Source organism: Paramormyrops kingsleyae, chromosome 4 (assembly GCF_048594095.1).
Source record: "Paramormyrops kingsleyae isolate MSU_618 chromosome 4, PKINGS_0.4, whole genome shotgun sequence".
NCBI lineage: Eukaryota > Metazoa > Chordata > Actinopteri > Osteoglossiformes > Mormyridae > Paramormyrops > Paramormyrops kingsleyae.
In genome coordinates this window covers 15,000,190-15,018,101 of record NC_132800.1, presented here as the reverse complement: position 1 = coordinate 15,018,101, position 17,912 = coordinate 15,000,190, and the positions used below count along the sequence as shown (strand labels likewise).

The window sequence follows — 17,912 nt, the reverse complement described above, 5'->3', positions numbered from 1 at the left end:
TATAGAGATTTTTAAAGTATCCCTCCATTTTTAAGGTCCTCAAAACACTAAATCCAGCCTTAAAGAAGCGCAGCACCGTTGATGTTCTTGGAAATGATGAAGAATCGATTCGTTAGCATAGCTTGGGGTAATGGACCTAATTATGAGTCATTAAACGTACATTAATGGGCAATGTGAGTGGCTCCATTTGTGGTACAGGCTGTTTGGATGTGCATTGATTGATGGATCCATCTGAGTTGTTACATTCCCCCTCTTCAAGTCTTAAATCACCGCTCATTGAAGTAAATACTTCCCGCTTCCTGTTACAACATCAACTTTTGTCACCACGACAAACGCTCAAACATTACCCAGGTTTGACGATGCAGTGAATGCAAGGGAAGCATTCCAGCTGCGGCAGGAAATCTGCAAACCACTGTTGTCCCTGACAATACTGTTTCCATCATTGCTGGGCCCATCACACTTATTATACTGCAAATATTAATTAACAAATACACTCTCTGGCCAAAAAAAACCCCTAAAAAATGGTGCACATTCATCAGTGCATTGTTTTCACGTGCTTATGCAACATCTCAACATTTTTCTTCATCCAGATTTGCATTAATTTCTTGTGGCATTGATGATATGTTAGTTGAACCACTCTGTAAAGTTTTCTTCAGCACATCCCAAAGACCTTCAATGAGGTTAAGGTCAAGACTCTGTGGTGGCCAATCCACATGTGTAAATGAGTCCTCATGCTGCATGGACCACTCATTGACAATTCTAGCCAGATGAATCTTGGCATTATTGCCCTGGAATATGCCCATGCCATTTGGAAAGACTAGATCCGTTGATGGGATAACCAGGCCATTCAGTAGATTCAGGTACTCAGCTGACTTTACTTTATTGCCGCATAACGTTACTGAGCTGTAATAATGATCCAATCATTGGCTCTTAAGTACTTGCTAATTTAAATTCAAACTGTGATTTTTTTTTGGCCAGGCAGTGTACTAATTACCGCCATGTGTCACCATCGTTGACAGAATGAGCCTCAATCTTATGACAGTAGGTGTCCCAGCACATCCAGAGGTCTCATAAACAGTAACCTGTATAAACATTATATATAAATATTTTTATTTAAACATATATTTATGCCTGTGACCAAAATCACTTAATTGAAATGAAGTGTTTATAAGCTGATATCAGATGTATGTTTTACATGTAAACCACATACGGAATTATTTGGCAGGTGATATTCTTGGTGATAATTTTCAGCAAAACGTAGGCAAAGTGATACAAGTTAAGGTATTACTATTATATAGGGAGAAAATACTTACAGTAGTCTGTCACAAACAAAGGTAAAAGAAGTTTGCCAAATTATCAGGCAATAAGAAAGTAAGTGGATTTGTCTCGCTTCACAGAAAGGATAATTAAAAATATTTAAAGCAGTTTTGCTTATTGAATCTATATAAAGAATAATTAACTATCAGCCATTCTATATAGTCCACTTTATCAAGTTTAATGCCACCATTCTACTCTATGACCATCATGAACCTATTATCTATTGAACCCGTCAAGTTTTTGATTTGATCACAATTTATATTATCAGCTGAAGCAGCAAGGACAGCCTCCTAGGAGCTGCTCTGAGAGGTGTACTGATTGCTATCTTGGCAAATCTCACACCTAAGTAAGACCAAGTGGTTCTCAATAGGGTGTAATGCTGTGTTCCATCTGAACTTGTAACTCAGAAATTCCGAGTATCTAGTTGGAAATTTCCACTGGAGCCCCCCCGCAGTACAAATTCTGAATTGTGAACTCGGGGGAATCGACACAATCCAAACATCAGAATCTAAGATGGCCACGCCCTTTATCAACAGAAGTTAAAGCTGTAGTTTTATACTGTTTATCAGCACTTACGTATTATTTGTGACTCATTAAATCAGTTGTACACACAGTACTGTCCAACCGCTATCTGTGAACATGTAGCTACGTAAAATACCGCCTAATGTGTTGTTATCCACTGATATTGCTAACGATGGCTAACAATTAACCAAGCTAGCACTGGGGCATGTTTCATTAAGAAGGATTTCTCCCTTAAGATAAGAGATAAGAGAGCACAGAGCCGCAGAATCTAGACTCGCCGCCATCTTGAAAAGAAGGACCAACTTGTCAGATCTAAGGTGGTCTGGGCTAAATTTAAGTGGACAAAGATAAAGGCCATTTAAAGTGGAGTAAATTAAATCTGACAAGAAATCTTACTTTTTGAAATGTGTTCCTGGTACTGCTAAATGGCTTTCCGACTTGTTGTACTGGAACGCTGTTAACTCGTGTGTGACGTCATTCCCAGTTCCGAGTTCTGACCTCCGAAGTAAATGGAAGGCAGTGTAAGTCAGACAATGAAGGGGGCCAGGTCATCATTAGATCACCTTTCAAGGCTTTCTTGGGCAGCCAATTTATTGAACGCTTTGATGTGTTAATTCCCAGGCCTATCATTTGAGCTTGTGTGCCTTGTGGAGTGGAGGTTGCATTTAAGGCTTTGTAACCATAGCGATGTCACATAGCACACTGCACCTAGTACTAGAGAATCTATTCAGATTGCAGTTCTGAAAACTTTATGCTAAAGTGTTTCTGGAAGAGTCCCACTTAATCTGGTGCAAATTTACATCTTCTTTACATACTTCATCCGCTCTCTTTGGATGCTGGCCACAAAACATTTGATTGTACAGTGATCACATTTTAAAAGTTTGTCAGTTTCCATTCTTTTGCATCCCTCTGACAGGTATTTTACTATTTTCTTTTTTCACTCTCTGTAAGGTCTTCTTGGCTCATTTTAATAGTAATAACAATTTGCCTAATTCTGCAGAAAGTACTCAGGCCAAATACTGAGCATGCTCTATTTTATTAGTCTGAAGAGAGGATACAAGTAAAATACACACTTGCCTTATAATTCTGTGTCAGCTTGAGTTCTTATTTGAGACCGTATTTGGGCGTATCTTGATATGGTAGCTGTCCATCACATATATATTACTGTGTGCATACTGCATTACAAGTTGGATATAGTCATTATTAGGTTAGCAGCGCTGCCTATTTTCCTGCACCTGTAGCACTAAGCAATACACGCTAACGCCTTACTGTGTCTGCTTACAAGCGCCTCTCAGTCAATGTATATAATTTACTATGGATCTCGTATGCAAGTATGATCAGACATGGCTATCGGGCGTTACATGATGTAAGAATGTGTACACACACAGACACACAGACACCGACCCACACACACACCAACACACACGCACAGACACCGACCCACACACACACCAACACACACGCACAGACACCGACACATACACACACCAACACACACGCACAGACATAGACACATACAGAGCCACAGACACACACACGCACAGACACACAGACCCTCACACAGAGACACACAGACACACACTAAGGGTTTTATACGCCCTGTTTCATGTTTTTAATTTATTATTAGATCTTTAGTTTTCCATCTTGTAATTATGCCTTGGTTTTCTTACAGATTAGCGGAATATAGACATTACACTGTTTTCTCTTCTGTTGCGCTTTTCTACTGGCTCATAAAATAGCCCAAGTAGCCCCCTATTTCATGTACCATTTTATATACATGGCGTAATAATGGATTGTGGCACACCCGTGTCATGTGCCTTAGGGCGACTAAAATTCCTATACTGCACTCTCTTTTGTCTTGCACTGTCTTGTCCCTTATCACACTGCTGCTTTGTCCTGTACTGCAGTGCTGCCTAGTCCCTTAAAGCACTGTGGTCTTGTCCCTTATCGCACTGCTGCTTTGTCCTGTATTGCAGTGCTGCCTAGTCCCTTAAAGCACTGTGGTCTTGTCCCTTATCGCACTGCTGCTTTGTCCTGTATTGCAGTGCTGCCTAGTCCCTTATTGCACTGCTGTCATATTTGTCCCCCCATGCCCCCTGTAATCTTCCCTGCAACTGAGACACAAGAATTTCACAGTGTTCCTTGAAACCTTGACATTTGAAACTTTTGAAGGCCTTCATACAAATGGCCCCCAGGTAACTTGAGTTTAAGGCCCCTGCAATTGCGTTAAGATAACCAACAATCCACCTTCATTGCCGGGCTTGAACTTAACATTCCGGTAAAGTGTTTTATAAGTGTTTGATTTCTCAGTCTTACCTGGAACGGCTGGGTGCTGATTAATGTGAGTGCTTCCTGGTGCCAAAGGTTCCCTAGGTCACCAAAGCGTGCCCACAGCTGCTGGCCCCGCCCACTGGCCACCGTGCGCAGGTACACTGCCAGGCGGAAGACGTGCTGGCCATACATGTGGTAGCTGAAGCGGAAAATGCAGGGCCGGACGCCGGTGGAGCTCGCCTGGAAGATGCGGCTCACCAGCACTGCTGTGTCCATAAACTCCTGAGGGCTGGAGGCCTCAATGAACAGGTAGTGCCCATTGACGTGGCCAAGGGTGTGGTCCTTCCAGGGGCCCGTGTTTGGCGTGGGCGTGGGGCCCTGGATGCGGGTCCAGTCAAAGACGTCCTCCTCGGTCATCTGAGTCCAGCTACACAGACCATTCTCAAAGCTGCACTGCAGGTCTGGAGCTGAGAGTGTAAGGAGAAGCATTAGAGGACAGAGAGAGGCGGGTGATACGATGAGGACGACACTGGGGTAGAGGGCGAGGAAGACAGAGTGAAGAGGAAGAGGGGGAAAAGAACATTTAGAGGAGAAGGTGAAGAGGAAGAGGGGAGGAGAACATCGAGAGGAGAAGGTGAAGAGGAGAAAGGGAGGAGAACTTCGAGAGGAGAAGGTGAAGAGGAAAAGGGGGAGGAGAACATCAAGAGGAGAAGGTGAAGAAGAGAAGGAGAACATCAAGAGGAGATAAACAATGTAAAGGGAAGGAGAATATAAAGAGAAGAAGGTAAAGAGGAGGAAGGGGGAGACATCAAGATTAGAAGGTGAAGAGGAGAAGAGGGAGTAGAACATCAAGAATAGAAGGTGAAGAGAAGAAGGTGACTAGGGGCAAGGAGAGAAGAATATCAAGACAAGAAGAAGAGGAGAATAGGGGAGGAGAACATAAGGGAGGAGAAGGTAAGTAGGAGAAGGGGGGAGTACATTCAGAGGAGAAGATGAAGAGGAGAAGAGGCAGGAGAGCATCATCAATAGGAGAAGGTAAAGAGGAGAAGGGGTGGTGATCACTGTGAGAAGAGTATGAGAAAAAGAACATGAAATGCAGAACACAAAGGTGGGGGAGGGGAATGTGTGCATGTGTGTGACGGTCATTAGCAAGGTGCCTCCTGGAAGGGCAGCTGACTGCTGAACATAATTCTTAAGCTGATTTCCTCCCGGGAAACCTGTCAGTATGCAATGATAATACATGAAAACCCCAGGCTGGCAGAATGAATTTGCAAAGCAGTGTCTGCTAGGCAGTAAAATCTTTAATTTCCTATTGAGGTGCGAGGATGGGTACTCTTTGAGACTGAAGCCTGGATCTTTGTACAGCTCTTTATTTTTCTGGAGATCAGATGTAACTGTTTCCAAATGTTCAACAGCAGTCCTCAACTTTATCAAGCAGTATGGATCACAAACCTGAATCCTTAACTACTATGTTCCCTGCAGGTCTTATCTGAACATCACCGCGCCCATTGTCGAGGGTGACCACTCACAGCAGCCTTCCTCATCAGAGCCATCACCACAGTCGTCGATGAGGTCACACAGCAGTAGATGGTCAATGCAGGCCAGACTGCGGGCACAGTGGAAGCGGTTGCTAGGGCAATGGACCACTGGAGGCGGCAGGGAGCAGTTGTGAAAGACAATGTCGTCCAGGGCGGAGATGCCTTCGTAAACAGCCAGGCTGACCTTGGCCAGGGAAAACTGGAATGGGTGTGTGAGGCGGCCCAGCTGCACTGTGACTGGGTGCCACTCCCTGCCCTGGTCGTACAGAGTCCTCCACACCACTGTGATGTTGTCCATGCCGTCAATGCGCAGGTACATGTCCGCTGCCCCCACAGAGCGCCCTGCGTTGTAGTGCCTACAGGGAATTAAAATGTACACTCTCAAAGGTGACAGCCATCTTGGCTCAAGGACTCTGTCACAGGTGGCGGCCATCTTGGTTCACACAGCTAATGTAACTATGACATCCTCCCTTCGTACTTCAAATAAATTCAATTTATTTTTATAGAGTGCCTTTCACAATAGAGTTGCCCCAAGGCACTTGACAAGACTGTGTGGCGGTCCTTTACTTACTTCCACTACTAGCCGATATTAAAAACCCACCACATACACGAGAGAGAATGACAGCATCTAGTAAACCTGAACTGCCAGCAATCTAAATGCAGCTGTACATAGACATAAAATCAATTGCTTCTGAAGGGAACTGGTCTTCAGATAAAAAGTTAGCGGCATGTCAAGCAACTGACTTCAGAAGTGCTTCTGAGGCTGCTTTTGATACTGTAATCGATTGCCACGTCACAGACAAAACCAATGTTCGGCTTCATTTAGAGCTCTACCTTTCATGATCTTTTAGAAGACCGGGCCCAAAAATAAGCCCTGTTATCAAAGCATCACTTGACGACTGGAGACAGGAGCTTACAAGTTTGAGTCCAAGTCATTTTATTTATTTAGCAGATGCCTTTTATCCAATTTCTTGGGGTCAGAGTGCAGGGTCAGCCAGTCCCTGAAGCAGCTGGGGTTAAGGGCCTTGCTCAATAGCCTAATGGTGATTTACTCTGCAAGGCACAGGAACCCACAACCTTCTGAACATGGCCACAGACCCTTAATCCCTGGACCTACACACCAGCCTATTTTCATGAAGCCCTGAGTCTGAGCATACAACCATAGGAAACTTAGATTCACTTATTAATGAAATTCTAACATTTAATGAAAAACTATACAACTACAACTTAAAACAGGGATTTGACTTCGTAACTCCATGCTTAATGAAAGACGATGCAAATAATCAAATTTAAAAAAAATGCTGTTTCTAAACAGCTCCCTCTAAATAGAATAAAACAGAGAAGCGTTCTCACATGGTCACTGAAATGCTTTCAGCCAGACTCGAGAGACAAGCTGTCACGCTTCCCAGCCTCCCTGCTGCTTCCGAACAGCTGCTCATCCCCGCACCGCAGCGGGGGGCGTGTGGGTTTATGTCGCCCAAAAGGAGGCGGTATGCCTCCCTCCATTTACAAAACTCTAGGGAACGACTTGTGTGTCAGAACACTTGTCTGGAGCATTCACAATTATTTATTTTATTTGAAGCTACACTTACATGTCTTTTTTTTTGTGAAAGCACGGTCAGCCAGTCCCTGTAGTAATTGGAGGTTAAAGGTCTTACTTAAGGTCCCAACAGTAAAATTGCTTGTCTAGTCAACACATTTGAAACAGTGACCATACAGTTACAAGTACAGAGGCCCAACCTGCAGAGCCACACACAGGGATTTGAACCAGCAGCCTTCTGATGACAGGTACAGAGACCCAGCCTGCAGAGCTACATGCAGCATCAGTTAGCTGGGTCATGGGAGTGAACCCATATTGTAACCCTTCCCTCTACTGTAAGTCACTTTGGATAAAAGAGTCAGTTAAAGCCAGGGTGAATCAGGGTGAAACAGCAGCCGAACATCAGTATCATGCAAGCAGCACTTTCTCTCACCAGAAGGTCACTGTGCATCCAGAGGCTGCCTGGCTGTACTTGGGACCCCTGAGCAAAGCCTTCTGGGAAAGGCAGCTGCTGTTCTTCAGGAGGAACATGAATCCTCCTGCGGGTAGGGGGCAGCAAGAGCACAGAGCTACAGGTTAGCTGGGGAGGAACAATAACGAGGGCTGTGTTGCCTCAGGCTTAATTACAAACCAAGCCATTTATTGTGACAGGGAGTTATGGGTATGGTTCTGAGAGCCCCAGATATGTGTTGTTTTTGCAATGACAACTATTTATTGTACCACAGAATATACAAAAAGCCTCAAGAAAAGATCTCCTACTGTGTAACTCTATGAATGGTTGGTAAATGATGTCAAAGCTCACATAAACCTGGGGCCAATCGCAAACTATACCCTGGACACTCCGCCTTCATTTCGAGTCACACTCCCGCTGAGTCACCCTCACAACACGCCCTATGCACTTAAACTGAAGGAAACTGTCAAAAGAAAGATTTGAGACAGACTTGCCCTCGCAGCGACTTTTTACAGTCTTCTTTACCGGAAAGAGGAAATGCATTACGTAGTGATTTGACAAAATGAAGAAGCTGTATTGTATTTTCTTTAATGACATATCAGTTATTTAAAAAAGCACAAAGTTTATCTAATGCGAGAAGACGACGGCTACGTCGAATAACTCTTGCTTTGGTTATCCGCACGAGGCAACCAAAGTAATCTAAATGAAGCTGGTTGTAAAGACTTAAGGTTTTAAGTATGGTCACATGCTGAAGTTATTTTATGCATCTACTTAATAAAGGAGACAGAAAACTATACGAAAGACAGGAAAAGCAGTCAGATGAACATTTCCCTGCGGAGATGAGCCCTCCCACCTTCTGTGGAGTTAGTGGTGTGGTCCCGTGGGGGGGCCAGGCCCTGGAACGGTGGGGGGACGGCTGCAGCTGTGCTCCTGACCCAGTCGAACCCGTCTCCCTGGGCAAACTCAAACCAGCCGCAGGAGTCGTACTCGAAGTCACAGGACGAGGCTGGAGCAGAGACAGATGGAGTGAGCTGGACTCTCTGGAGGGAGACCCTAAGCTCAAAGTCAGGCCGTCAAGTATCACGAAAGGAGCAGGCCCACAAAACCTCAGGGAACTCCTGTGTAGATACATCCAGGGCCAAAGTTTGGGCAGCTTAATTCCCCTGGAAATAGCAGCACTCGGGACCAGTTGGGGTTAATAGGTGTTTCCCGGGATAACATGGGGTCTATGGGGCACTCACTCAGACACTCCCCCCCCCCCCACACACACACACACACACACACACATACACACTCCCGACTCACGGCACTTGGCTTCATCCTCTCCGCCCGGGCAGTGGGCAGTGAAGTCACACACAAAGCGATCACTGATGCAATCCCCGGAGTGGCACCGAAAGGACCTGGGTGGACAGGCCGTAGGGGGTGGGGATGAGGGAGGAGGTAAGGGTGGGGGTGGAGAAGGGGGCGGAGGGAGGAGTGGGGGGGAGCCAGTGCCCTCTGGAAAAAGAAGAAGAACGGAATTTAGGTGTAACACTTGCATATAGACAAAAATGGCCCCCAATCATCACCCTGCTTACCCATCGATCATTCAACTGTCTGTCCAGCACAAGACTGCGGGAAGCAGGCTGGAGCCTGTCCCAGGCAGCAGAGGATATAAGGCAGGGGGACACCTTGGACGGGATGCCAGTCCATCACAGGGCACGAGGCAGGGGGACACCCTGGATGGGATGCCAGTCCATCAAAGGACACGAGGCAGGGGGACACCCTGGACGGGATGCCAGTCCATCACAGGGCACGAGGCAGGGGGACACCCTGGACGGGATGCCAGTCCATCACAGGGCACGAGGCAGGGGGACACCCTGGACGGGATGCCAGTCCATCACAGGGCACGAGGCAGGGGGACACAGTGGACGGAATGCCAGCCCATCACAGGGCACGAGGCAGGGGGACACCCTGGACGGGATGCCAGTCCATCACAGGGCACGAGGCAGGGGGACACCCTGGGCGGGATGCCAGTCCATCACAGGGCACGAGGCAGGGGGACACAGTGGACGGAATGCCAGCCCATCACAGGGCACGAGGCAGGGGGACACCTTGGACGGGATGCCAGTCCATCACAGGGCACGAGGCAGGGGGACACCTTGGACGGGATGCCAGTCCATCACAGGGCACGAGGCAGGGGGACACCTTGGATGGGATGCCAGTCCATCACAGGGCACGAGGCAGGGGGACACCTTGGACGGGATGCCAGTCCATCACAGGGCACGAGGCAGGGGACACCCTGGACGGGATGCCAGTCCATCACAGGGCACGAGGCAGGGGGACACAGTGGACGGGATGCCAGTCCATCACAGGGCACCAGGCAGGGGGACACTCTGGACGGGATGCCAGTCCGTTACTGGGCATGAGTCAGGGGGCACCGCAGATGTGATGCCAGTTCAACACAGGGCACACATACACAAAAAACTTTGGGCAATTTACAGTGATCAATTCACCCATGTCAGGCACAGTGGGGGGAGTCACAGTGGGGGGAGGCACAGTCGCGAGAGGCACAGTGGTGGGAGTCACAGTGGCAGGAGGCACAGGGGGGAGTCACAGTGGTGGGAGTCAGAGTATGTGGAGGCAACTGCACCATCCACTGAGCCACAGCATCAAAGTACAGAGTCACAATTCCAGTTGTATATCTTAGGTGCCCCCTCCACTAACTACCCACTATATCTCTTCCAACCCCTCACCACAGAGAGAGATTAATGGCACCATTTCTTTCATCTTCAGCACAATTTGCATGCCATTATTTAATCCACATTTCATCTACCATCGTCCTCGTATAATTTTTTTTCTGCTGAAAACTTCTAACAGGAAAATATATGTTTAATAAAATTTCGCTCTACTACAGCAGTGAGTCTGTAGACCCCAGCCCACCCCGCAGCTCCGAGGATCGATAATTTTACTGATCACAGATTTGAACCTACAACCTTCTGATACACAGTATGCCACACACCATCCCCTGAAGCAGACACCTGCTTGATTAAAGATCTTTCTTGCTGGGTGTTAAGGAAATAATCCTGAAGGGACTCAAACCAACCACCCCCAGCACTGGAGGCTTACACCTCATCCATTAGGCTACAGGGTCCTATCATGCCATTGAGTCCTATGCCAGGAGAGTGTCCAGTGGGTAGGGCTCTGCAAACGACAGGTGTATCGATGACAACAAATCAATCAGCCCCAGTTAAGTGAACATCACATGAAGTTTATGTCCCTGTATGTATATATGCAAATGTGTCAACACATTTAAATATCTATTCTGTGTAACTATGGCCAAAGTTTTCCAAAACGAAGTCTTTGACAATGAGACAATTAGTTTCAAAATCTGTGTTTTTCTACTGACAGTAATACAGACGAAACTCTCACCAGCAGTTGTGACAGTATTTTGCTCTCTGACTGTTTTTGTTTTTTTGTAAGTAAACACTATCGTGCCCAGCAGTGCTCCAACAGTGACACAGCACCACCAAAATCCCACAATCCTCTGTGGTCTACAGCCGGAGAACCAGCTTCCTCCAGCACATCAACGCAAGAGCTTTGTGCTGTACTTTACAGGAAACCCGACGGGTCTGTACAATTGCCCTCGAAATGAGAAAATCGATACAAATTTACAGGCCCATTTGTTTCACTTATGGGGAGATGGAGGCAATCAGCTTGGAGTCTTTAGGCTGTTTCTCACAGATGCCACGGCACGCTCGCAGCTGTGGACACTGCGGCTACGCCGGGCACTTAGGACACCGCGGCTACGCCGGAAACTTAGGACACCGCGGCTACGCCGGACACTTAGGACACCGCGGCTACGCCGGACACTTAGGACACCGCGGCTACGCCGGACACTTAGGACACTGCGTCTATAGGATAATTGCATATTGTCCTTGTTTTACATTTAAACATGTGGTAACATCCTTGCGGGAAGTTCTCTGAGTGGGGACCGGGGGGACACTCACCTCCGTTGCCCACCGACTCGCAGGCGGAGAGCCAGACGCTGTCCAGGGACACGGAGCCTGATTCGGCGGTGACTCTGCCCTCGAAGACGACCTGAGAGAGCAGAGCTGAGGTCACGTCGAGGATGAAGCCTTCAGTGCAAACTGTGATGCTAGGGATTGAGTCGTTTACAAATGGAAGACCACAAAAATGATGGAGGCATCCATCCATCTATTCATCCATCCATCTGACTTCTACTCATAAGCTGAACTTTACTGATACATTGGGGTAAATTCTAGTGCTTACAGCAGCGAGGTACATAAAGTACGTGCAAAGAAACATGTTTCTCAGTCAGGTCCTCAGGCATCCCCAGGCAGTTCCATACAGCACATCAGAACCAAACAAGCAAGGTGAAATACTTGGTATACAGGGCTCGAGTTTTCAAGGGTTACATGTGGATGCCCCCCTCCCCCATAGGAATTAATGAGAAAAGTCATCCCCTTTCAGAACATACCATTCCCATTCCGTACCATTGTCCTGTGCAATTGTCCTTCATATAAAGATAAATCTACTGACTATATCAGGGGAACTTAACTGCTGGAACGAAACACAATTTAATCTGCACCATGCCACCGCCCCCCTCCTGCCCACTCAATAAATTTTAAACTCAACCACATCTAGTACAGGTTTGATTGGGAGTTGGGAGGAAACAGAAACGTGGTCTGTCTGGGGGTCCCCAAGGACTGGGATGAGAAACACTGATATATGGCAAAACAAGACAAAGTGCAAGGCAGCAGACTTAGTGCAGACAAGTAAACAGTGCAGACAAACCTTAAACAGTCCAAGTAAACATAGTGCAGACAAACCTTAAACAGCCCAAGTAAACAGTGCAGACAAACCTTAAACAGTCCAAGTAAACATAGTGCAAACAAACCTTAAACAGTCCAGTACATAGAGCGATATGGCTGCACATACACACTCTTGCACTATGGGACGTTTCAAAACACCAGTTCATCATACTGCATGTCTTTGGACAAGAAGAGGAAATGAGAATACCTGGAGGAATCCTGTGTGAGATGAGAAGAACATGCAAACTCCACGCACACAGAGCAGAGGCGGGATTCACACCCCTAACCCCGGTGGTGTGAAGCTAAAGTACCACCCAGAGTTACCGCACCACCCTAATGACAGTCTTCATCTCTTAAAGGCATCCCAAAAATACTACCTTAGATAAATGACTCATTTTAATTATAAACGCAGATCCCTTTAAATGAAAAATGCAAATGCGGCACTGAAGCTGACAGCGTCCAGCTTTACAGAGCGGAGGACCTTCTTTTTTTCTTTTTTACAAACATAATGCAAAAGCAGGCTGAGGTCTGCATGCAGGTATGGTACTGCTGGCTGCCGGTGATGTGGGCGACTGCTGAAGAGGGACCTCAGGGTCTCCGGCAAAATAGGCTGCGTACTGAGGGCTCTGGGAGGGCCTATAATTCTCCTGGTGAGAATTTATACACGGGGGGTGTGTGGGGGGGGGGGGGGGGTGTTGGGCTCCAGATATTCCACCAGCCTATGCCCACAAGTACTGCCCAGACAGACAAATTCGAAGCAGCACAGGAAGTGAATTATTTAACGTCATGCGCCATCAGGTCAGCATACTGTGGATCTTGGTATCTAGATCAGGTCATACGTTGGGTTTACCTGAAACTCATCCTGGTGAATGCCCAGCGAGACGTTGACCCCCATCCACAGGTCATCCGTCCCCCGTCTGTTGTGGAAGACCGTCTGGTTTTCCTGGTGTAGAGAGAAGGTTTTTCCTAAACATAGCATGTCCCGAAGCAGATTTCCATGAATGAAAAAAGTCATACGGGGAAAGGCTCCCTTCACTCAGCTTTTATAACGCATCCAAAGAGCCTCGTTTGTCCAAACGAGGCACGCTTTTTTTGCTCAAAACCAGACATGAGTCATTCGAACCTCTGTCACACGTTGCCATGGAGACACAGATGCCACAGAGCACGGCTCTTTAACAGGCCGCATTTACTTTCCATATCTCTGCCTCTCAGCACTGATCCTCCATGAGTGATTCGCTGCAAGCGCCCCATGGAAGCAGTGCAGCGACAGAAGGAGGAATTAACTACAAAACATGGGGAGGAAATAGTGTGTGGCTGGCTGGAGAAGAGTCCTCTGTGCTGAAATCATGAAACCTGCTGTGGCTCAAACAAAGCAACCAGACGTGTATATATACACACACACACACACACACACACATATATATAAAAACACACTCCCACCACACCTCCATCTCCATAACTCTTAATCATTTCAGGATCATGGTAACTTTATCCCAGGAGGCCTAGGACACAAGACAGGGGCGAGGCTGCAGGGTCACACGCCCCAGCTGATAGCTGATTGGCTCCCAGGGTGCCAACTCCCGTGTCACTCACCAATTTGAAACATATCATTGGGTGACAAGGTTGGCCACTCTGCATGAATTACGGCCTCTGTTATGGCCCCCAGCTCTAGAATCCTAAAATCACCCCTGCTCAATGACGATATATAAGAGTTACATTATATATAATTACATGTTTTTTACAGCCTCATCATTCTTTGAGTTGTTGTTGCACAGGGAATCCATAGGGTTTTAAGCGAGACCATCACTGAGTGAACATTTTAAAGTCCTCCTGTGCACCTTATAAAAACTAGACGATAACATCTCTGCTGGCCTTGGATTATTTAAGCCCCCCCCCACACCCCCATCAATAATATACAATTGTTCATATAAATCTATATTAATTGACAATAAAACCTTGGCCTATAAATGCTTAAATACTGCCGTACTCACTCATGGAAGTTTAATGATTCCAAATAACAATGTAATAAAAAACAGGAGCAATATCTCTTCCGAAATCTGACCTTAGAACAGTTTGGGGGACACAGTCTCATGATTGGTCAAAACATCCACGCTCTTGTGATCAGCACACTCTGAACATTTAAGCTCTGTGGTCGGGGCAGCACGATGGTATTACCTCACTGGTCTGTAGCCACACTGTCAGCTCAGCGCCGTCCCAGAGGGCATGGTGAAAATGGAGGGTGCAGGCAGACCCCGGAGCACGGTAGCGGGGGCTCGCAAGAAGGGCAACTTTGGGTATGACTACAGGATTACCAGAGATCCGGAGATAATGACCTGAGAAGCAAGATAACATGGGATGCCGCTGTTCATCATGTACCAGTCAATCAGTTAAAGTATGAGGCTTCTATCAAGTAGGTCATGGTGCAGCATCTCTGTTCCATGCGCCCTCTACTGGTGTTTTGGTCATGCCACTTAATTTGTGTTATCATTTCAGATGGTGATGCTGTTCACCTGGTCCTAATTTCTGTTATAATAGAAATTGTGGCCAAGCAGAGGAAAATGGACAACAGCTTTCCCGTCAGCACCGAGCCATTTTGTTAACCACTGATGTTGTTTTGCTATGGAGGTTTCTTATAACGTCATTTTTGAGGTTTTGTTTCAATAGGTTAGTTTCTCTTATGAGGTTTAGGAGGATATGTCTGGGTCTCACAGCCAACTGCTTGGCTGGCCCAAGGCTATCTTCAGCTTGATTGGAGCTACTAGCTTTCCTCCCTATGTGTTGAAAGTTGAGTTGTGTTTGATATTAAACTTCTGAATCAGGCCTTTGTTTTGGCGTTTCAGTAAGTCACAGTCCCATTCGGAGCCTTAAATATTTTAGGCATCTTAACAGCACCCTTGTACACTAGTGCTTAATGACCTTCAGGCTAGCAGTAGTACCCTGAAGGTTTTCAATTCAAGGACCCTGAGAGATGATATTCCATCGGTCAGAGTGAGAGCTGAATTATTAAGGTAAAATACCAAGCTATACACAAGGCAAGAAACCAGAATGTTGGTCAAGAAAACAGGTAATAATTACGCGAGTTTGTTTGGGTTATTTTTGTGGTGTTAAAATAAGTAGACTAAAATGAAATCTGGTCATTCATATATATTGGACTAGTCATATCTGCATTCCCTTTAGTTATTCTACAGAACAAAATATGAATTATATATGTATCCAACCCTGCATCCAACGCAGCCTGGGATTGCCATTCCCATCCCATATATTCCCACCCTCCCACGCAGTCCCATGACCCAGACCTACAATAGCACGCTAGATGTGGATGGATGGACACACACTCTATATATTTACACTACATTAAATGAACGGTTATTACTTTGCCATTCAAAAAACATGATTTTGTCGAATTTTTGTTGGTGTGAGACTTTGCAAGTGGATCCTTTATGATATCATTATGTTAATGACCCATGACTTGGATGCAAATTTTCAAATTAATAGTGAGTTTCATTGAATTCTCAGCGAAAAAGGCCCAATAAAACATACACACATCAAAAGTGCATTTGCATTTACACGCTTCCCCGCATTCATAAATGCGGCAGGTGGCAGGGTTACCAGCTGTGGTTTTTAACCAGTTTATAGCCTTTATGGGGTCAGCCTGCCCTGTTGCCTTTATCACTTCTGACCTAAAAGCCTTACTGGAACGTGAGCACATCCAAGCTGTCATTTGCAACCCCCCCCCCCCCCACACACACACTTCATCTAATGGCTGAAGGGACACAATCTCTTATGACTTTTGCCGGGGTTACACACCAGAGCTCTGTAAGAAATTAAGATTTTCTATCTTGTAATGAACCAAGCTATTCCAAAGCAGCATCCATTTTTTGAGAGAGCAGTCCCTGGGGCAAACAGGGGTTAAGGACCTTACTCAAAGACCCCATGTTTTGTTATTTATTCTGTTGTTTTGTTTAACCCTATTGCTATGTGTGATGCTTAAACTAAGTTAGACTATTAGCTCATCTCGTTGTGCATGTGCACCGTGACAAGGAAGCTGGCCGCGAACCAATGGTGAAATCACTCAGCCAATCCTGGGATTTGAACAGGCAACCTTCCGATCACACGCACAATGCAGTACCCAAATCTGCAGACCCACACGGCACACACGAGAACTACAACGTATAGATCTACTTGGCATAAAATTTAACCCGGCTACCCACAGGAAAGATCTATAGTTGTATATATGCTATAACACAGGCACATTGAATACATCTGTCGATTATTAACCAATTCCTGACAATGAGAACATCACGCATAAAAGATGCATGAAGAGCATCAGCGACGAACTGGCTTTGGGTTATTGATGCCCTCAGGCTCTTCACATAAAGAATGTTGGCTGGCCCTGCTTGGCCCAACTATCTAAGGTGATAAATGGGGTCAGATGGGGGGAAGAGAGGAGCGATAGAGAGAGCTGGAGGGCTGCTGGGTTTTTTGTTTTCATTCTGTTTTCTGTGTGTGAGGTCCTCTAATGGGGTTCTGTGCTTTCCTGAAATAAAATGTCTCATTTGATTAAACCCTGCTGTGCTGCATCTCCTCCCCACAACTCTGCTGCGTTTCATTTGTCCAGAACATGCTGTTTAAAAATTAGCTCTCACACCTCAGCAGCTGTGACAGACAAAGAAAGCTGCCCCCCCCCCCTGCCCCCCCCCCTCCAAGGCTCTGACTGGTGCAGGTCATACCATGGGCGGAACCTTGGCTGTGGTCCACAGTGGGTGCGCTGGCACTGCGGACGGCACCCTGGCCGCTCACCCTCCTCCATAATGCGGGTCCCTCCGTCTGCCACCCACACAATCCTGATTCGAATCCGCAGCCCTCCTCTGCAGAGAGAGAGAAGGACTTGGTCTGAACCACGTTATCCAAAAGGGGGGGGGGGGGCCTGGGATTCAAGGGGTGTATACAGGAGTGGGGACCTTCGGAAAGCTGAGTGGTCCCCGGCCTGCCCCCTCCCCGGCACTGACCGATTCAAAACATATCATTAGCTAATCGTAAGGTTGGCCCTGATGTATGAATTATGGCCCCTGTTGTACCCCCACCATAAAAAATTCTAGAATCGCACCTGCTTCAAAGTCATTAATATTCCAACACTGTCACTGGCCATTGTGATATTGCACTGTGATATTGGTTAGCCTATCAGCAATGAGTAGCCATTGTGGTAGCGATTGTTGTTACAAGGCTAAGTTTGAGAACAGTGTTTGAATATAAAATGCATTCAGTGTTTTGTGTGAGGTAGATAGAAAAGAGATTTTGTTGAAATAATTATCTAGCCATTTCCCCCTCTTTCAATCCCATTCAACCAAGATGAGAGATTCTGAATGCTTTTACTTCAAGGCTGTGCTAATCAATCCAGTTTCTGGGGGCTGAATGGTGTTTTGATACCTGGGTCCTCACTCATGTCACCACAGTACTCC

General features: G+C 46.5%; 1 protein-coding gene across 2 annotated transcripts in view; it reads right to left on the bottom strand.

Annotated features, from left to right (window-relative positions):
• The window catches only part of malrd1 (MAM and LDL receptor class A domain containing 1), a 66,682-nt gene that overhangs the window by 35,693 nt on the left and 13,077 nt on the right, over positions 1-17,912 (bottom strand). For both annotated transcript variants that reach the window (XM_023818198.2, XM_023818199.2), the window contains exons 7-15: positions 17,184-17,321; positions 14,629-14,786; positions 13,304-13,396; positions 11,629-11,719; positions 8,945-9,136; positions 8,493-8,645; positions 7,622-7,727; positions 5,640-6,004; positions 4,156-4,577 (exon numbers count right to left, since the gene is read on the bottom strand). In XM_023818198.2, the coding sequence (XP_023673966.2) occupies positions 4,156-4,577; positions 5,640-6,004; positions 7,622-7,727; positions 8,493-8,645; positions 8,945-9,136; positions 11,629-11,719; positions 13,304-13,396; positions 14,629-14,786; positions 17,184-17,321 (1,718 nt within the window). The remainder of the gene's footprint in view (positions 1-4,155; positions 4,578-5,639; positions 6,005-7,621; positions 7,728-8,492; positions 8,646-8,944; positions 9,137-11,628; positions 11,720-13,303; positions 13,397-14,628; positions 14,787-17,183; positions 17,322-17,912) is intronic.